The 22,009-nt window shown below is 45.7% G+C and overlaps 1 protein-coding gene across 7 annotated transcripts in view; it reads left to right on the forward strand.

Moving 5' to 3' along the window:
- Window positions 1-20,731, forward strand: part of IARS1 (isoleucyl-tRNA synthetase 1) — a 212,201-nt gene extending 191,470 nt beyond the window's left edge. For all 7 annotated transcript variants that reach the window (XM_068111971.2, XM_078775506.1, XM_078775509.1 and 4 more), the window contains 2 exons: window positions 19,319-19,471; window positions 19,650-20,731. In XM_068111971.2, coding sequence (XP_067968072.2) covers window positions 19,319-19,471; window positions 19,650-19,714 — 218 coding nt within the window. In that variant the 3' untranslated portion in view covers window positions 19,715-20,731. The remainder of the gene's footprint in view (window positions 1-19,318; window positions 19,472-19,649) is intronic.
- Window positions 20,732-22,009: the final 1,278 nt, after the last annotated feature.

Raw genomic sequence — 22,009 nt, forward strand, 5'->3', positions numbered from 1 at the left:
GATCCGCATCCAACGGTGATCATCACTACACGACTACCTATGGCCACGACAGCTCTGCACCTCTACCGTGCAAGGGTCACCGGGACAAGGTGAGCAGTCAAAACGCCAACATGGCCCATGAGTGTCCATAAGGGTGCGACCCACCATCCATCCTTCGGCCCCCCCTGCGAGGAACACAGCTGCAGCAGCCCCAGCTGGCCAATGTGGTGAGCACTTGCTGCCACAACACACACTACCGCACACACAACCTCGGCCCTGGGGGGCACGGTCGCAGTGCGTGGCATCCCTACAGCCACGTCCCCTGCACCTCCCCATCATCCCCCAGTCCGACTACAGAACTGCAGCCCCCCAGTGCTCACCCACACTTGACCACACCAAGGTCCAGTCAACAGCCATGCTCCACCAGGAGACCCACCCAGAAGACATGGTCCACACACCTCGGACACGCACAGCACCACGTTGACCCTCAGGCTACACAACTACATCCCCATCATCCCGCGTCCCAAATATCAGCACAGTTGCCCCCGCAACCAGTTGAAAGCTGTGTCTTGCTACCCTATTAATTTCATCACAGCCTCCAACACTTTGGTCTACACACCTGGATCAATAATGGCGTCACTGTACAGTGTCCACCATGGCATTTCAAAATCCACCCTTAAATTTGCATCTAACCCACAGATTACCCATGCCAACCATTTGTCACATTTCACTCACCTCACCAAAGAAGGATGCTTTGCCATACACATGCCAGCCGAGCATGGCCCATATGGCGTTACACATCTCCCGATTCACATCCCCATGGCTCTCTTCCCAACCCGAGAGTCCATAAATCATAACGGAGCATCTGTGGAAGGTCACTCACACCATCACGTTCCACAGATGCCCCAATGGTTGTCCGGCAGGCTATCTCCATCCCTGTCCATTCGGTTTGACCCGCGTCCATCGACCAACACGGCATGGCAGGTCATCACATGCCAGTTGTCCCAAAGTCTCAGGGAGAGGGTGTCAGGTCGCATGCCCGGGTGATCACTACATCAGGCCCAAGCTGGCCATCTGCGGTGCCACCACCAAAGCGCGACCCACAACACCTCCCCCCAGTGGTCCTCAATATTTGCCATCCCAGGCTTGAGAAACCACCTCGGACCTCCCTGGAGGTCTTAACCCCCACCAGGGTCCGGTGACCCTGCCGGCCCGAGCCACCAGCTCGGACGGCGCCCCGACGGACAAGGGACGCCACACTCCACCAGACCCCCCGTGGGACCCAGGTCGTACCTCGACACCCAAGGCTGGACCCCACGTCCAAATCTCGCCATCACAGCCCCCCAGCTGGCCGGCATACCCAAATTTTGAAAGGGGCAACTTTTGCCCGAGGCCATCACCCATGACCTCTCCATGTCCAAATCCCGCAGCCCGGGGACCAATCCCAACCATGGCTGCTCCAAATCAAGTTCCCATTGTAATTTTATTTTAAATTTTATTTTACAAATTTTTATTCCCACTGCCATTCCGCAGCTGCAGGGAACAACCTCTACCACCGGTTGTTCTGCCCCTCCCTGCAGTTGACCCAAATTCCCTACAGGGACCAAATCTCCAGAAGCTCTATCTCCCGATCCTCCAAGATCCAAATCCAGCCCGGAGCCAACACACTCCCCCAACTGGTTGTCCAATTTTGGAGCCTCTGTTTCCAAATAGCAGTGTACAGTGAGCGTCCCCTCGGTCATTCCAACCACCTCCTCGGACCAACTCACCTCTTCCCCCAGACTCCTTTGGGCCTGAACAAGCTCTACCTCCATGGGACTGTCACAGGTCTCCAGCCGCTGGATCAAATCATCCTCATCATTACAAATCATTCCTGGCCCCGCCAGGCTTTGATCAATATCCCCAATAAATACCCGGTCCGGCTCTATCGCATGGACCCCCAAAAACTCTACCCCCTCTTGCTCCGCACCACCGCCCTGGTGCTGCACAATTCCAAATTCATCCCCCGGTTGGGGTGTTGTGACATCCACACGGTCCCGATAAACAACCAGGCCAGAATGTGGGAAACATTCCCCATTACAACTCTCACATTCCAAATTTCCTTCCCCGCTCACCTGTGGACTCTCCACGTTTACCTGCAGGCATTCCCCCTCTACCTGTACACATTCCCCATCCACCTGTGGACATTCCCCATCCACCTGTGGACATTCCCCATCCACCTGTGGACCTGCGGTCTCCCCATTTACTTCAATTGCCATTCCCTGTGCAATTCCCAATTTTGCCATTCCCGGCTCCTGAGCCCCGTGCACATCTGCATGGGCCGTACTCTCTCCTGTTCCCAATCTAGCTTCCCCCCCTTCAGATTCAATTTTATCATTTATTCCCCGAATTTCTGTCAGGTTTCGCTCACCCTGTGGTGTCATGTCTCCCATATATTTTCCCAATCGCTCATTCAGTCGTTCATAGTGGGCCTTCATGTCTCCCCGAATTACTGCAAAGATTCGCTCATCCTCGGCCCTCTGAGCATTTATTAAATTTACTATGGTCTGGAGATCTATCGGGGCCGTCCCAGCGGCGGGGAAAGTTCCAACACTATCCTCCATATCCCCCATTTCCGGCTCACTCCCGACGCTGACGGAGGCCTCACTGCGCACCTCCATTTCGTCGACCTCCGACATCCGCCTTTCGGAAGGTTGTTTCCCGCGCGCGTATTTATTTTAATACCAAAAACACAATTTAAATTTGACGAAGACGCGATATCGCGCTCCGTATGCCCAATTGATTATTAAATTTCTCCGCCTCGCCTATACAAATTTTGCGTTCGAACGTCGGACGCAATGTACGCCCGACCGTGTCGATGTCTCGCCGCGGACAAAAAAATTTGTCCGACGGGTTCAAATCCCACTCCTGACACCACTTGTCGCGTGACTACCCTTGGTGAACACCGTAGGGTAACACGGATGACCGATTGCGAGACTTTACACTCCCGAGGCGAAAACTCAATGGCGGATTCAAGCTCAACACAAAGTTAAACGCGCGGGAGGCCGGACGCAACGAGCTCCCCAGCCTTATCTATTAAAATGAAACACCCAGGAAACTGCGTTCAAATATGTACAGAAAATAATATAAGGATTTATTATTTAAAAGTAATAACAGTGAAAAAAAACACGCGCCGGTAATACTAATAACTAAATCGGGACGTCCCCACACGACTGATATCAAACACAAAACGAGGGAGATTAATTACGAAAAGAACACGTCACGTCGTTCAAAATGTACGCGGATTCGGGCTTATCTGGTCTTTCGTCGTCTTTGTGGCTGCCGTCCAACACCGCTCCTTTCGGCCCGATCGCACACCTCGCTCCAAGTTCCACGGCCCTCTGCGTCCGCCTCCAAGCGCCACCAGGCCTCGTCGGTCCAACGGCCCACACACACCACGAGCTCCTTTGCTCCAACGGTCCACCGCAGGGCTGCACGAAGCAACCAAAACCAAGTGCCAACTGCCAACTGCAACGAGCTGTGGTCACGAATGTTCAACGAACCGTGTCCTGTGCCAACTCCGACGAACTGTGCAACGAACCGTGTCCTGTGCCAACTGCCACGAACTCTGGTACGGAACTGTAACAACGAACTCTGCGACTCAACTCTCTCAACTCTGGACTCCACTCGAACTCCCGAAATGGCGTCCGACCGTCGCCTATATTGGTGGCCGATGACGTCACATTGGCGCGCTCCTCAGCCAATCATAGCCTCCCAACTCGCCCAGGTCACGCCCTCTGCGGCATGCGACTCCTGACATCTCCCGTCCGTGACCCCGCGGTCCTGGTGTAACACGTGCCAGCGAGGTTGGTAGGCCTTTGAGGTGCGCAGGCGAGGTTTGTAGGCCTTGGAGGTGTAAACGGTGGCGGTGTATTGTGGCGGTGTTCTTGGCCTGGTGGTGCCCATTTATTACGAAGTCAATGTCAGGGAAAGGGAATTATTTAATGTTGCACTAAGGACCTAACTAATGTTTATGTGGTTTGCAGTGCCATAAAGGACAAAGGTTTGATTACTAGGTGATACTCACAGGGGCGTTACCTTTAATCCCTCACTATTTAACACTCGAATCTCCAGGTAGATCCACACTCATACATCTTACCCCGACAACCGCCTGAACATCAATAACTTATTACATGTAGAGTCCCTGTCACGACAGCCGAATACCTACCTATTCAGATCTACCTAGCTCTAGATGTTGCATTACCAAATTCATAACAATATATATATATATATAATAAAACAGTGTGTGTGTGTGTGTTACCGATAGACTCCTAAACGGAGAGGCTCACGTGCTTGATATTTGGCATAGACATGGCCATTGAGCCTGGGAAGGACATGGCCTACTGAAAAATATTTGACGAGATCCATATTTTTTTATTCATATTTACCTCAGCGCATTTTAGCGAGGAACATTATACACGGAATCTCAGCCGGTGCCAGAGCAACTCGCTGATTCGCTCAGAGCGATCACTTGATGTTCCATCCTCGCTGCCAGACCACTGAACGGAAAATATATAGAATGACCATTGCCATTCACACCACATAGGTGGAGATGCAGCTACCGGGCGCCATCTTGGTTGGCACTCGATGCTGGGCGATGGTGATTTCCGTCACACGTTTGCACGTAATTCAGAGCGAAAAGCGATTGCGTTTTTTCACCTTTTGTGCGATCGTGTTTTGTGTCGATTTTTGTCGAATTTGTGCGATATGAATTAAACGTCTTTCCACAACCCTTCCTTAACCGATTGAAGCAGTTTATTGCCGCACAAAATGGCATTTTAACAGTTGTCTCGCTTTTAAAATCTGGGACACGTTCAAAACAAAAGAGATCCGCGAAGCGAGTTGGTCGAGTCGTGCTAACCAAGATGGCGACACGGCGGCTACACTTTTCACGGAGTATGAGCGTTCTATATATTTTCAAGTCAGTGCGCCAGACTCGCTCACGTACTTGATTTGTGGCATAGACATGGCCATTGGGCCTTCACGGTGTAATTTGTGCGAGGCTTTTGTCTGAATGAGCTTGAGTCGAGAGGGCGAATGTACGGGTTGGGAATGTACGGGTCTCCCTTCCCCCGCCCGGCGACGCCGGTACTGGAGGGCGTCAAAGGATCGGTGAGTCTCCAAAAGCCGCTTCGTGCTGTTGTTGCGAAGATGCAGGACGATGTCGCGATTGTTGTGCTGCTCTCCTCCCATGAGAACTGCAACGTCATTGTTGACTGGACCTCCCCTTCCTCCCCTCCCCCCCGTTCCCCTCCCCTCCCCTCCCCCGCCCGGCAATGCCGGGTACTTCTGCTTATATATATATATATATATATATATATATATATATATATATATATATGTATGTATGTATGTATGTATGTATGTATGTATGTATGTATGTATGTATGTATGTATGTATGTATGTACAGTAGGGTGGTCCAAAAATGCAAAAAAATCACTTTTTTATCTGGATTTTGATGCTCTATTGGATTATTGTTAGAAATGGTCTAAATCATTCACCCAAAAAATATTTTGTATCTGAGTCATCTATAAACTCATACACACTCAACATATAAATTTGTCATTTTGGTCAATTTTAATGACTTACAAAGACTTTAGAAATATTTTTTCCCTCAATAATGTCATTGATGAACTATCAATGACATTGAATAATGTCACAATAATTGAATTGAATGACAATATTTTTTTCCTCAATAATGTCATTGATGAACTATCAATGACATTGAATAATGTCATTGATAGTGTGAAGTCCTCATGGTCGAAACATGAGTCAGACATGTATGAACATGTTTCAAACATGTTTCAAGCATTGTCAAACATGTTTCGACCATGATGATTTCACACTCACAGGCGCAAGCGCATGCAAAAAGTCATGAACCACAAAATGGCTTAGTACAATAGTGCATGTACTTTTTCCACCTAGGTTGCTATTGGATTGTTCTCATTTAGCCAAATTTGGTGAAAAACGCCATATTTCAATTGAAGTGTGTATGAGTTTCCAGATGGAATTGAGCGAAAATATTTGGTGGGTGAATGTTTTAGACCATTTCTAACAATAATCCAGGAGAGCATCAAAATCGGAGAGATCGATGTTTTTTGGACCACCCTAATATACAGACTTGGCCTTTAATATGGAATATTTTATTTTTTTTGACTTGGGTTTACTTTCTTAACTCAGTATATCAATCTGGTGAGTTTCTTTTACACTTTGGTGATTTATTTGTTCAAGGAACCATGTCACTGATTGTCGCAGCAAGAAGTCAACAACAGGATTATATCACAGGTGGCGTGGCAAAATGTACGGACAGGTGCATTTGATGATTGGCTTCACAGTCGGGTATACAAGGGTTGTTGCGTTCTGTATAAGTGGAAAACAACTGCTGCACGTCTCCAAAAGTTATTGCCGCTTCCTCTGGAGATGGTCCGTCAACTCGACAATGCTGTTTGTCATGGAGTGGTGGCTTTACGAAATTACAGCATGAAACAGCGTGCTATTGCTCGGCAGTATGGCATCAATCAAGGTCAGGTGTCAAAGATCCTGAAATGAAATGCTCAGAGGGGTGTCCCTACTCCAATACCGAGGCCAGGACGTCCCCGCAGAACCACAAGGAGGGATGATCGCCAGCTGCACCGGTTAGTCCGCAATGGCCGTACCAAGTCAGCTAATCGGCTTAGGGCTGAGTGGCAGCAACTGACAAATGTGCCTGTATCCAGAAGGCTAGTCAACCAACGACTGGTTCAAGCAGGCTATCGTGCCAGGCGTCCCCTGAGAAAGCCACGCCTGACCAGACAACACCGCCAGCGCTGATTGCAGTGGGCCAGAGAGCACCGTCAATGGCAGCCAGGACACTGGAATCACGTGATCTTCAGTGACGAGTCTAGATTTCTGGTCTATCGTCAAGATGGCCGCGTCCGAGTGCGCAGATAAGTGCATGAAGCCTACAACAAAGATTGTATAGTGCCAAGAGTCCAAGCTGGAGGTGGTGGGGTGACCATTTCGGCTGCTTTTCATGCAGGGGGCAAAACTGACCTGGTTGTTCTGAATGGAAACCTGAACCAGTTCAGGTACAGGGCCATTCTGGAAGAAACATTGCTTCCATTTACTCGTGCAGCCTTTCGAGGAAACTTTGTCTTCCAAGATGACAATGCACGGCCTCATCGTGCTCGCATGATCCAACACTTTCTTGCTGACCGTGGTGTAGAGCATATGGAGTGGCGTGCCATGTCCCCGGATATGAATCCGAAAGAGAACTTGTGGGCAGAATTAACGCGTCAAATCGACCACTTGGACCAGCAGCCGACCTCTGTGTGTGAATTGCAGCAGGCTATTGTCACTGCATGGCAAGCTATTCCTGTCCAAACCTTGGCAAATCTCATGAACAGCATGCCTCAACGTGTATGTGCTCTCCTGAATGCTCGTGGGGATTACACGAAGTACTGAACTGAAATTTTACTGTCTGTAATCCCAGTCGTAATTTAACTTTTGTTTTTGTTAAAAAAAAAAAATTGGCTAATGTGCAAAATAAAGAGATACTTCTGGAAAACGTACAGAAGTTTAACACAGTACTGTCCATGAATTGAGTTCGATATCAGTTTACATCACTTTCAAGGATCAACTTATTTGCTTTGAAATGTCAAATGTGGTTTTTGTTTCTTTTAAAGGTCAAATTAACAAAATCTAGAATAATTTCAACATAATTCCAATGAACTTTTGGTTCCAAGACATCTTGAAAAGTAAGTTCACCCCTACAAAACAAAAATTCCATATTAAATGCAGTCTGTATATATATATATATATATATATATATATATATATATATATATATATATATATATATATATATATATATATATATATATATATATATGTATGTATGTATGTATGTATGTATGTATGTATATAATACATGTGTCAAAAAGTGGTTTAAATTCAGTGAGTGATCCTTGCCAATTTTATGTACAAAGTGGTATTTCATGCATCCTGGAATTCACAATAGATGTGGCATTTTCACTAGTTACGTCAAGGAACACCCTAATGTAGGGGGGCAATGCGCCAGAGAAAGACTTTACAAGTTGCTGCCATAACGTGGATGGTTCGGCCTTGAGATTTCCTTTCTGGCTTCTCAGGATAGACACCCTTGTTGCGAGCCTTACGGAATGAAAAAAAGTTACCCTCACACGGGTTGCTTTCTATACTGACAATGTAAACTGCTTGACTGCAAACCGCCTCTCCACATGATTCAGGGTACCAGGGCCGAGAGCAGCAAAACCATAATTCCCCCTCTTTTAAAAAAAAAAATGGCAAAGGCGAGAAAAGGATGACTTGGAAAGAGAAACAGAATTTCATTTTATTCCTCATTTTTCCAAGATATTTCAAGCTGTGAGGTGAGATCGCAGCGAGAGCATCTTACAGGTCATTGCATGATCAAGATCCGATCTATTTCTTGCCTTGGTTTTAGTGTTAATCATTGTAGAAAAGCCAGCCTTGCAGCGATCAGTTGTGGCAAATGGGACGAGGTCTTTGAGAGACCAACATAATCTGTCAGAGAGAATTAGGTGTTCACCACAAGATTTTTGCCAGAAGGTTGCCAGGTCAGAATCCTGAAAGTCTGCTTTCAGCATCTTATTTTCTTGCAGACACAGGAACTTTACTTTCACCGTGACATCATCATCTTTGATGTGGTTCCCGACAAGAGCGTCATGATAAATTGCTGAAATATCCTTAACATCTCGTTACCCTCCCCCATAACCCCTTCTGAAAAAAAATGCCGAGTAATTATCCCCAGGTTTGATAAACGACGAAAGGCTTCTCGACACAACAGGAAGGATAGGATAGCCACACGTGTGATGGGTTAAACTGGTGCATGAGAGAAACTCGTGAAGGTAGTTTCAGGCAGAATCAAGATAAGTGCTTTGGAGATGGTGTTCCCAATCTTTTTTGAGAGAGCCGATTGAGGTTGCTCCCTCACAATAGCAGAGAGATATGGGTCTTGACAAGAAAGTGGTCATAATAGCCAATAGGGGCAGAAAAAGAAGAAGATATATTGGATGGAAAGTTCGGCATTACTAGGTCCAGGAGGGAAGATGTATCAGCAGTATAAATCTGGGTTGAAAAGTTTATAGATTGGGTGAAACCCAGAGTGGCAGAAGGCCTTCACAGTGATGCCATGGCTGGTTGTTGCCATGCCAACACCCAGCCAGCTGGCATGGTGGCAATTTAAATTGCCACAGATGAGAAACAGAGTTTGGATGGGTGATTCAGAGTTGATCCATGTTCGAAGAAATAGAGGGATATAGAAAATCGTCATAATTGGGTGGACGGTAAACCACAGACAAACATATTCCATGGTTACGGAGAGGTATTCGCAGCCAGCGGTATTCCATATGGCTTGGAAATGTTGGTGTTGAAAATGAGCAATGGAGTGTGTGTGTGTGTGTGTGTGTGTGTGTGTGTGTGTGTGTGTGTGTGTGTGTGTGTGTGTGTGTGTGTGTGTGTGTGTGTGTGTGTGTGTGTGTGTGTGTGTTACAAAGAGAGAGAGAAACACACAAAGAGACAGAGACACACACACTGAGAGACACACACACTGAGAGACAAACACACTGAGAGACACACACACTGAGAGACAAACACACTGAGAGACACACACACTGAGAGACACACACACTGAGAGACACACACACTGAGACACACACACACTGAGACACACACACACTGAGAGACACACACACTGAGAGACACACACACTGAGAGACACACACTGAGAGACACACACTGAGAGACACACACTGAGAGACACACACTGAGAGACACACACTGAGAGACACACACTGAGAGACACACACTGAGAGACACACACTGAGCGACACACACTGAGCGACACACACTGAGAGACACACACTGAGCGACACACACTGAGCGACACACACTGTGAGACACACACTGAGAGACACACACTGAGCGACACACACTGAGCGACACACACTGAGCGACACACACTGAGCGACACACACTGAGAGACACACACTGAGAGACACACACTGAGCGACACACACTGAGAGACACACACTGAGCGACACACACTGAGCGACACACACTGAGCGACACACACTGAGCGACACACACTGAGCGACACACAGAGAGAGAGAGAGAGACAGAGAGAGAGAGAGAGAGAGAGAGAGAGAGAGAGAGAGAGAGAGAAAGAGAAAGAAAGAAAGAAAGAAATATATATATATATATATATATATATATATACACAAAGAATTAAGTTAAGCACCCCCCCCCCGTTTTTTTACAACCTCGCACATTACAAGTTTGTTGTCGTCAAAACAGTGTAATATACCCATGATATTGCTATATTTTCTGGAGAAGTGATATTATGGTCACATAAAAACATAACAATCATGCCGTTTTCAATATTTTATTCTGAATAATTTAAGGTGAAAATTTTTGGGAATTTTAGGCATATTTTCACCTCAATTTAAGTATGGAGCTATAGGTCCATCACGGACAGTGTGGATGACGTTTATGTTTTCTAACGTACAGTCATTGTTCTGAGAAGACCTCTAGCGATCTTTGCGTCAATAACGTGTGTAGGACCCACGTGATCGGATCACTGACTCAACCAATCACTTTTTTTCACTTTGATCACTCAATTTCATCAATGGATAATTGCTAATGTCATACCAATCATTATTTGATCTCACATACCTTAGAATATATGCCAATGTATACATATACACAAAGAATATATATTAGGGGGTGCTTACCTTAATTCGTTGTGTAGGGGTGCTTAACTTAATTCTTTGTGTATATATGTTGTTTTTTTTTGTATACAAGATGGAGGCTCGTGAAAGACCTAACATTAGTCACACAAAAAGTCAAACCAACACAAAACACAAAATAAGGGGAGCGGTAGACAAGATGGGGAGAGAGGAGGAAGGACACAAACACAACATTTGAGAGCAGGGACATCGAGAGAACTGTGGGGGGGGGGGGGGGGGGTGGGAGAGGTATAAAACATATGGACACTGCAAGGACTTCCAGGAAAGAAGTTGGAATTTCAAAAAAGGTGTATCTGGGGTGAATTTGCAGGGGCAGAAAAGATCAAGGTTTTGGATGGGGGAAGATAAGAGATGGTGGTGAACAGCTGTTTTAATGACCTGGAGGGAGGAGGGGGATTGAAGGGATACGATTCAGTATACAAAAAAAAAAAAAAAGTGAGTGGGGGAGTTTGTTCCAGAGGTGGGAGAAGAGGGAAATGAAGGAGTGAAGGTGAGCAGAGAGCCTAGATTTTGGCCGTTTAACCATAAGAGGGTTGCTGGCAGATCTTGTGCGATCTGTAGGAATATTTGGGGGACAGAGCACAGAGAGAGCTGGTGGAGCAAGGCCGGAGAGGAGTCGGTAGAAGACAGAAAGACCACCAACCTGCCCGCGGTGAGTGAGTGAAAGGCCCTCGGAGTTAGCTTCATCGCAAGAGATTCCAATGATTCTGAAAGCTTTGCCTTCAACCGAGCTAGGTGTGAGGCAGGAGCACCGGCCCAGAGGGGGGAACAGCATTCCATTGAGCTGCGGATGACAGGTGAGGATAGTGAGGAGTTCAGGTGTGCCAAGGAAGGACTTCGCACGACGGAGGATGCCCAGTCGGTGATTGGCTTTGGAGGCCAGCTTGGCAATGTGGTTTTCCCAAGAAAGATCATGGCAGATAGTGAGACCCAAAAGCTTGAGCGACAGAACTTCTTGGAGAGGATTGTTGAGAAAGTAGATGGGAGGGTTTTCCAGTCGGTCTTTTCGGAGAGACATAGTAAGAGTGTGAGATTTGTCAGGATTGAAAGACATGTTCCACTTGTTTGACCAGTCTGTGATTTTGTCCAGGTCTGCAGAGAGTGAGGAGGCTGCAGACTGCTGATCTGAGGGATGAGGAATGGAGCGACAGAAAGTAGAGTCATCAGCAAAGAGATAGAGAGGATTTTCAAGAGAGTCGGAGAGATCATTGATAAAGACCAGAAAAAGCACAGGGCCCATAACACTACCTTGGGGAACTCCAGCCAGAACAGGAAGGGGCGATGAGAGAAATCCATTCAGGGCCACATGTTGACTACGACCAGAGAGGAATGTTTTAATGCAGAATTGGACAGTTCAGATAAGTTGGATACTTTTTTTGCATGCTGCATGTCTCCGATAATCAAGCGAAACCATATGGTGGTAATCTCCAATCCCTGTTACACATTGTGGAACTGCCCGGTTTTGCAAAATTCCAAAGGAGTTGTAGAAATAATGAGTCTCCATTGTTCTTTAGTGGCTTTTTTCAGACCCAGAAAAAGCCTTTTCCACATGAGAGAAGGCCCTTTCCACTCTGTTTTGGCAGGTGAACACTGCCATGTTGATATACGACGCAAAGTCTCATGGGAGGTTGAGGATTTGATTCGGATATTTATATCGAGTAATCTGGTTGGTAATCTGGTTCTCGTACACAAGTTTCACTCAACTAACCGAAAAACAATATTTATGATGATCCTTTTTCATCCAACGTCAGAAAAGCTCGTCAGTTCGAGGGCCTTTCACTTACTCACCGCAGTCAGGTTGGTGGTCTTTCCGTCTTCTACCGACTCCTCTCCGGCCTTGCTCCCCCAGCTCTCTCTGGGCTCTGTCCCCCAAATATTCCTACAGGTCGCACAAGATCTGCCTGCAACCCTCTTTTTTTTTTTCTTTTTTTTTTTTTGTATACTGAATCGAGGCTCGTGAAAGAGCTAACATTTATAGACAGATGGACAGAGACACAGAGACAGAAAGAGAGAAAAAGAGACAAAGAGTTAGAGAGAGAGAGACAAAGAGAGAGAAAGAAAGACACAGGGAGATATGGTTAAACTGCCAAAATCAAGACTCTGCTCACCTTCACTCCTTCATTCCTCTTTTCTCCCGCCTCTGGAACAAACTCCCTCACTCTCTTCAATCCCACTCCTCCCTCCAGGTCTTTAAAACGGCTGTTCACCACCATCTCTTATCTTCCCCAATCCAAAACCTTGATCTTTTCTACCCCCGCTAATTTCACCCCAAATCCACTTTTTTGAGGTGCCGACTTATTTCCTGGAAGTCCTTGGTGTCCTTGCGTTTTTATACCTATCCTGCCTCCCCCCAGGCCCTCTCCTTCCCACACATCTCCCGATGTCCCTGCTCTCAAATGTTGTGTTTGTGTGCTTCCTCCCCTTCTCTCCCCACCTTGTCGACCGCTCCCCTTTTTATATACTTTGTTTGCTTGTTTGTTTGATTTGTTTGTTTGATAAATGTTAGCTCTTTCACGAACCTCGACTCTGTATACAAAAAAAAACAAAAAAACATCCTTGCTGATCAATGTTTCCCCCAAAAGTACTGCAAAAACAATTCCACCGCTGACCATGCACAGTAATGTTATTGCCAACAACCAATAAAATTCCCATGACGCCTTCCGTTTTTCATCAATAATGGTGGGTTTTTTGTATACGTAGTCGAGGCTCATGGAAAAAACAGTACTAGCACACTGAATGGATCAGAACGCAACAGGACAAAAGGAAAGGCTGTGAGAGGTGGAAATGCCAACAGCAGAGTTGAAGGCCAAGATGGAGGCAGACTTTGACAAACAAGGGGTGTGGGGAGGAATGAGGAGCAGGAGAGGATGCACGGGTTGGACAAGACAAGATTTTCGTCAGGTTGGTGTCTTTCTTGACTGCCTCTGGTAACATGTAACCCAGTGCTACCTCCCGCATGGTCGGGTAGTTGGCGACTGACTCGCCAGTGGGGAGGGTGGCTGTGACACCCTGCAGGACGAAAAACAACACCTGTTAAAGTGTGATGAGCTCCCTCCGTGAGCCAATAGGCATCCGTTAAGGAGATTGTGTCTCATAAAAAACACCCATCTAGTTGGACCGGTTTTTTATGGAGTAGGTTGTCGACAGCAACCGCCCAGGGGTAGGACTACCATTATGACTTAGGAGCGTTAAAGTGGTGCCTGGAACCATCTTGCACTCTCCGTGTCAGGATTGCTGGTATTACATACTGTCTCACTCAAACTACAACCATCACACACTTTTCTTACTCATTTTCACTCCTTACCTTTACATTATCTCTCTTTTATTTATCTTTCCTCACATTTATCAATGCAGTTATTTTGTTTAAGGCCTGGCCTCAATGAGGACTATAAAGTCTGTGACTGGAGCCATAAACGTTTACAAAAAAAAAGATGGATGCAGAAGGAAACTCTCAGGAGGGAAAACTGCAAATTTGGGTGGATGAGGTTTGAGGTATCTATGTTGGGGTGGGGGTGGGGGGGGGTGGGGTGGGGAGGGTGTTACCACAAGATAATGTTTTCTAGCAGAAAAGTAGAAAATATTGTTGCGGTTTTTCGAAGCCCGTTCCCTTACAAAGGGGAGATTAAGCCCCTTTTTCCCTCTGGGTCTTCAAAACCGCGAGACCGAGTCGCCACTTCCGGGCAGACGTGGAAAAGGGTTTCGGGACAAGTTCACGCGTACCTTGAGGTACCCATGCCGCAGCGGAAGCGGGGATCGAGTCTCGCACGAACCACGCGTAATTGCGTACGCCCGGGTGGACTGCGTACCACGTTACTCGTGCTGTTATCTTCCTATAGAACCCGATCAGAGCGATCTAATTCGTACCATGCGAGACCAATGATGGAAGGGACAAAACGGTCGAATCAGAAGGAATAACAGATTTATTTACACTATTTACAGGGATTTGGTAGAAGAAAAGGGACACAGGGCAGAACTTAAGCAGTCTTACTTATTTCCCAGACACAGGCCCGATCACTCACACGGGGAAATGGAAGAAGAATGTTCGCGCGCCGAACGTGCCTGCTTCGGTCGCTCCAGGAACAGCTCACCCGGCGGTCACAGCACGTCCCCTTTGTCCCCTTTCCCCTTTGGCGGTCACAGCACGTATCCCGGCGAAAGCAGGCAGGCGGGAAAATCCTCGCGGCGCGTATATCGGCAAAGGCAGGCAGGAGGAAAAACGAGCGTCTGTGGCCCGGCGCGGGTTGTCTTTTCAGCACAATTAATACTGCACAGAGCGCGGGGAGCAGGGCAAGTTCGTGTACAACGGGATTATGCGCATCTTCTGAACTCAACTCCGAACTAACTCAGCGCGTCTCCTCTGGGGTCTCATCTCCACACTCTGAACTCGTAACTGACTCACGTATTCGCACCCAAACTCAACTCCACTCGAACTCATCTGGGGCTCATCTCATAACTGAGGTGGAGGGCTCTGGGCACAGGGTGATATGGCCCCTAGGGTGGTCCAAAAAACATCGATCTTTCCGATTTTGATGCTCTACTGGATTATTGTTAGAAATGGTCTAAAACATTCACCCACCAAATATTTTCGCTCAATTCCATCTAGAAACCCATACACACTTCAATTGAAATATGGCATTTTTCACCAAATTTGGCTAAATGAGAACAATCCAATAGCAACCTAGGTGGAAAAAGTACATGCACTATTGTACTAAGCCATTTTGTGGTTCATGACTTTTTGCATGTGCTTGCGCCTGTGAGTGTGAAATCATCATGGTCGAAACATGTTTGACAATGCTTGAAACATGTTCATACATGTCTGACTCATGTTTCGACCATGAGGACTTCACAGGGATATGTACCATCAATGACATTATTTAGGAAAAAAATATTTCTAAAGTCTTTGTAAGTCATTAAAATTGACCAAAATGACAAATTTATATGTTGAGTGTGTATGAGTTTATAGATGACTCAGATACAATTTTTTTTTTTTGGGTGAATGATTTAGACCATTTCTAACAATAATCCAATAGAGCATCAAAATCCAGATAAAAAAGAGATTTTTTTGCATTTTTGGACCACCCTAATGGCCCCGCCCTAGCCCGACTCGAATGTTCCAAACCCCGCCTTTTGCCGCATTGGTAAGTCACTCCCCTCGAGCCCTGATTGGCGGCTCGCGCTTACCGATGGCTCCTCCTCCGCCTTCCTTCGGCCTTGGTCGACTTGTTCAGGCCTGCCACGTGGTATTTCGGCGCCAATGCCAACCCAAAGCGCCATAAGGACACTTAATTTTCATTATCCTACTCAACGCAAAACTAACACAGGAAAGGACTACGCTTACATTTACTAAGAAATAACAGCTTAAGCGAGGCTACATGTTGTAGTGTAACTAACTATAAGGGGAAATTAACCTTTATTACAAAACCGCAACAATATCATCAGTTTTGGATTGGGGACTCTCGCAGATGGTGGTGAACAGCTGTCTTGAAGACCTGGATGGAGGACCCACAAACGAGTGGGTCGGTTTACCAGTGATCCTGGATTTGTCGTATTATCAGAAGGGGGTTGTTGGTGGACCGGGTGTGCCTTGCAGAAACCTGGTGGGGACAAAACAAAGAAAGAGCAGAGGGTGCAAGACCAGAAAGGAGGTGGGGTCAGTAATCTCAAATTGACGAATTTGGGTTGGGGGGGCTCACGCACTTTGGTCTCACATTCACTTTAAATGTTTTACAAATATCCCTCAATCATTCATATGCACAAATCTCAAGTTTAGTATTCCAAGTGTTCTTTGAGATATGGCCATTTTACTGTTCATGGTAGAAGATGTGACATAAGGAACATCAAATCTCCCACAAAACTGGTGCCATTTTGAAGATATCGCTATTGACGACATAGTAAATCTTCAAAATGGGACTGGTTTTATGATTCAGGTAATATGCTCACATATGGTTTTGCTCCACTGAAAATGTCAACAAAAATGTTTGGTTTTCTTTTATTTTAGGAGGGTGTCCTTCCATAATCAATAAGTACATGATTGCGGTGTTTGATTACAAAGCAAGTAGGGTGGACTTCTGAGAGAAAAATAGCTGGGAAGCCACAATGAATCTAAGAATGTGTTTCGGGGTCTCAAACAGGGCTGCTTGTCATGGTGGATTGCACATTTCTGAGAATTGAGCTATCTCTGAGCACTCAATTTGGCTCCTGAAGATTGATGTTTTTCTATATATATGGTCTCTATATCCTTGCTTGTTGCCACAAAAATATTCAGGTTTCTATGTATACTATTTCCTGACATATTGGGACCCAAAGATATAGCAAAAATGACGCCCACAATTTTCATGCTAAATGTAGTAAAAATGGCCATATCTCAAAAAAACTGCAAATCCGGAGCCTAAACTTCAGATTTGTTCATATGAATGATTGAGAAATATTTGCAAACAATTTGAAGTGAATCTGAGATTAAAGGGCATGAGATGTTTGTTGATTTGAAATGGACTGACCTGGCGGCAGAAGACAGAGAGACCACCGACCTGTCTGTGATGGCGAAGTGATAGGCCCATCGCAGAGACTTGATCTCTGAGAGATTCCAATAATGAGCTTCATCTCAGAGAGATGCCAATAATCTTAAAAGGCCTTGGTTTCCATATAGTCAAGCTGAGCAAGATGTGAAGTAGGGGAGCCACTTTAGAGGGGAGAGCAGTACTCCGTCAAGCTGCGAATGAAGGCCTTGTAGATGGCTGGATAGAAGTTCAGGTGTGCCAAGGAAGGACTTTGTACGACGGATGATGCCAAGTCACAACTGGGTTTGGAGGCGTACGTTGAAATGGCTGATCATGTGGAAGACCCAAGAAAGATCATGGCTGATAGTAAGACCCAGGAGTTTGAATAACTGAACATCCTCAAGAGAAATGTTAAGAAATTACACAGGAGGGTTTGCCAGACTGTCATTTCGGAGAGAGATTGTGAGAATGAGATTTGTCAGGATTGAAAGACATTCCAAGTGTTTGAGCAGCTTGTGATTTTGTCAACGTCTGAAGAGAGGGAAGAGGCTGTGCCTGCCAACAAGGATGTGGGTTGTTCAAATTGTTACCTCACTTGCATTCTCTAATCTGTCTCTGTTAACCTTGTGCCGTGTCGTGTCTGTGCTGTCTGTGCCGTGCTTTGATGTGAATGAACAAGATTAGACAGATAAGATTCAGTCATTCCTAACAGGGGATTTACTTTATATCTGTTACCTCCATTTTGGTGTGTGTGTGTGTGTGTGTGTGTGTGTGTGTGTGTGTGTGTGTGTGTGTGTGTGTGTGTGTGTGTGTGTGTGTGTGTGTGTGTGTGTGTGTGTGTGTGTGTGTGCGCGTGCGCGTGCGTGCGCGCGCGCGTCCGTCCGTCCGTCCGTCCGTCCGTCCCACTCTCTGTTGTAATGAAGCTTTTGTTCATAAAAACCTTTAGGTGGTCATTGGGGTGCAAGACCTCCATTAAGCGTGAGTGAAAATTGCCTTTAAAAATCCAGTAACAGGCCGATTGGGAAACACGCATTTTATGTGGTTTAATCGTAACTCGACACCTCTCATGGGTGTCACCCTCCGCCACAGCTATATCAGAATGAGCTGATTCATCACAATATCACGGATATTTAACCCCATTATGGTGCCGTTCAAAAATTATGTAACACTGTTTTTGATAAAATCTGACACCCCCACCCCAATGTAATGTCCCATAACTTCGCTAGACCAGATACCCCTAATATATAACGTAACGCTTGGACATCCCTCTTCCCCCATTCCAATCAATATATACCATCATGTATTGTCTTTGTGCCAAGTATGAACAAAATCGGTCCATACATCTCCAATATGTGATGGATGGATGGATGGATGGATGGACGGTCAGACGAGACCTAATCCATAAGCCCCCATTTTGGACTAAGTCCAATGGGGGCTAATAATATCCACTCTCCCCAATGTTTTTTTTGTCCTGTAGAGTGTAGACAAACACAGCGTTAACTTGTATAAATAGCTTATTGTGTTGTTTCATGGGGAAAGCCTATATCAGAAGTAAAAAATATAAAGCACAAACACGTATGATTACCATTTTAAAACAGTCATTACTGCTGTTTAACACTAAACTGAAAGAAATCTGGAGGAATCCCAACATCTTTGAGGCATTCTATGCTTATTGCATCCATCACTGAGTAACAGACTAGAGCCTAGATCTACTGTAATCTATGTACCCCAGAGAAGATAATAACATGACTCTTGTCGCTCTAGTAGGTAGTGGGCACACTAGTAAAGTAAAATTGGTTATCACCACAAAGGTAAAATCACCTTGCCATTCTTTATGATATGGTGCGGTGGAAGTTCATTCAAACTGACAGGTAATAAATAATGTTTGGTAGCTGAGAAGGTCCACTCGACTTGAGTCCCATGTATCATACTTTCATCTTTAACTTTCATTCTTTCTATAATCTGCTGAGTCATCATTCCACCGCTGTTTGCCCATCTCTTGCTGACCCTCCCCAAAGATGACTGCCATAAAAACAAAGGGAGCATCCTCCTGAAGAACCCTTTTCATCAGAAGTTGCTGGATGGCACACGCCTGCTCCACGAGACGGCCAAGGTGTTTGGTCTGCGTGGACGTAACTTGCGCCTCTTCCTGGACAGCGCAAAAACTGAAGGTGGGGCTATAAATGCACTCGCCAATCACGTTAATGCGATGTAGTCTTACTGGTCAATGCGTTGTGATTTAAACAATGTTGTTAAACATTGTTGGGTGTGCTCAGCAATGAAGCTGGTGCTTACAACGTGTAATGCACATGTTTACAGGTGTGCTTGTGTGTTCTTCCTGTGTTGCAGAGCTCACTGATCCGATGATCGAGAGTTCTCTCAATGGGAAAACCCTCTATTTGGCTGTGGTTTAACCTCCTGGGAAATGCTTGCTCGGATGAACTGCAGAGCACTGTCACTGTGGGTATTCATGGCAGATAACTTATTTCCACTGCTATTATTATCCTGACAAAGAAGAAGACTTAAAATGGAAGACAAAGTATCCCTTCATTTTTGTCATGACTCTTTGGACGAAACAATGAAAAGCTGACAAAAGATGGCTGTACCTTTTGTTTTTCTTGTCAAACATTGCTGCATATTTGTTATTGGGTTTCTCTCTCACCTAACAGTAGAGTATTCATATTTACCACACAAACCTATGAGCTCGATCATCTGCAGTAAAGTTTTAGTGGGTTAAATATTCAAATTGGTAAAATATCATTTTCTGTCCAGTCCCATATCGAAGAGTGAAGGGGAGGGGTCATCACTTTCAAATAAGTGACGTGGGCCAATCTTGCCTCAAATCCGCAATCCCATTTGGAATCTAATGGCAGCATCGGCATGGCCGTGGTACAGGCTGAAAGATATAATTTTGCAAAAGGGTGTTGAGTCTTCATCGACATAATTGCAGACTGGACATCCATCTTAACATTCTCAGAAGATTGTAAGGTTCAATAGTTGTGCAAGTAATAGCCTTGAGAACAATGGGTGCTACACGAGAGGAAAACTGGAATCCATTGTGAAGTATGGAGCAGAACTGTGGTGAGGTCCAGTGTGACACAAAAGTTTGACTCATTTACAACTGGAGCTGAAGAGGTTTGCCATTAACAGCAACAACATGTTTACCAGATTATGAGCAATATTCCTTGGGGATTTGTTGTGAGCAAGTTCTCCGATGGCCACCTTTTCGCTTCTGCACCTCCGCCGAACGATCGGATCGAATGACCCGCTGCGCTGCGACTCAAGTGCTAATCAATTCAGAGGCACAATGAAGTCAGCACCGCTCCATGAGAGTTTGTGGCCCGTGTGTAAATTCTCTGTGCAGTCGGAATTTTCTGCGTGACACACATCTTCTCCCAAATAAAGCTCTGAAGCATTCTTGCCCGAAAGTCCCTCTTGGTCTCAGCGATTTGTAACACTGTCTTATTTTGCGCTATCAATGGATCGATCACCGTCATTTACAAAAATGCACTGAACAGTTTGTTTATTTCATTATTACATGATTACCTTGACTGTGATGTGATGTCCAGTGCAACCAATAATGGCTCATCAATCTGCGATGAAAAAGAAAACCACATTTTATGGGTCATCCTTTACAGATATGATTTTAAAAATTGGTCATTGGCATTATATATATACATACCTATATATATATATATATACATACAGATATACACATATGTATATATGTGTGTATATATACATATATATATATACAGACTTGGCATTTAATATGGAATTATTTTTTTTCTTGACTTGGGTTTACTTTCTTAACTCAGTATATCAATCTGGTGAGTTTCTTTTACACTTTGGTGATTTATTTGTTAAAAGAACCATGTCACTGATTGTCTGTCGCACCAAGAAGTCAACAACAGATTATATCACAGGTGGCGTGGCAAAATGTACGGACAGGTGCATTTGATGATTGGCTTCACAGTCGGGTATACAAGGGTTGTTGCGTTCTGTATTAGTGGAAAACAACTGCTGCACGTCTCCAAAAGTTATTGCCGCTTCCTCTGGAGATGGTCCGTCAACTCGACAACGCTGTTTGTCATGGAGTGGTGGCTTTACGAAATTACGGCATGAAACAGCGTGCTATTGCTCGGCAGTATGGCATCACTCAAGGTCAGGTGTCAAAGATCCTGAAACGAAATGCTCAGAGGGGTGTCCCTACTCCAATACCGAGGCCAGGACGTCCCCGCAGAACCACAAGGAGGGATGATCGCCAGCTGCACCGGTTAGTCCGCAATGGCCGTGCCAAGTCAGCTAATCGGCTTAGGGCTGAGTGGCAGCAACTGACAAATGTGCCTGTAACCAGAAGGCTAGTCAACCAACGACTGGTTCAAGCAGGCTATCGTGCCAGGCGTCCCCTGAGAAAGCCACGCCTGACCAGACAACACCGCCAGCGCCGATTGCAGTGGGCCAGAGAGCACCGTCAATGGCAGCCAGGACACTGGAATCACGTGATCTTCAGTGACGAGTTTAGATTTCTGGTCTATCGTCAAGATGGCCACGTCCGAGTGCGCAGACAAGTGCATGAAGCCTACAACAAAGATTGTATAGTGCCAAGAGTCCAAGCTGGAGGTGGTTTGCTGACCGTTTGGGCTGATTTTCATGCAGGGGGCAAAACTGACCTGGTTGTTCTGAATGGAAACCTGAACCAGTTCAAG

Source organism: Myxine glutinosa, chromosome 4 (genome assembly GCF_964187855.1).
Source record: "Myxine glutinosa chromosome 4, kmMyxGlut1.1, whole genome shotgun sequence".
In the NCBI taxonomy this organism is placed as follows: Eukaryota; Metazoa; Chordata; class Myxini; order Myxiniformes; family Myxinidae; genus Myxine; species Myxine glutinosa.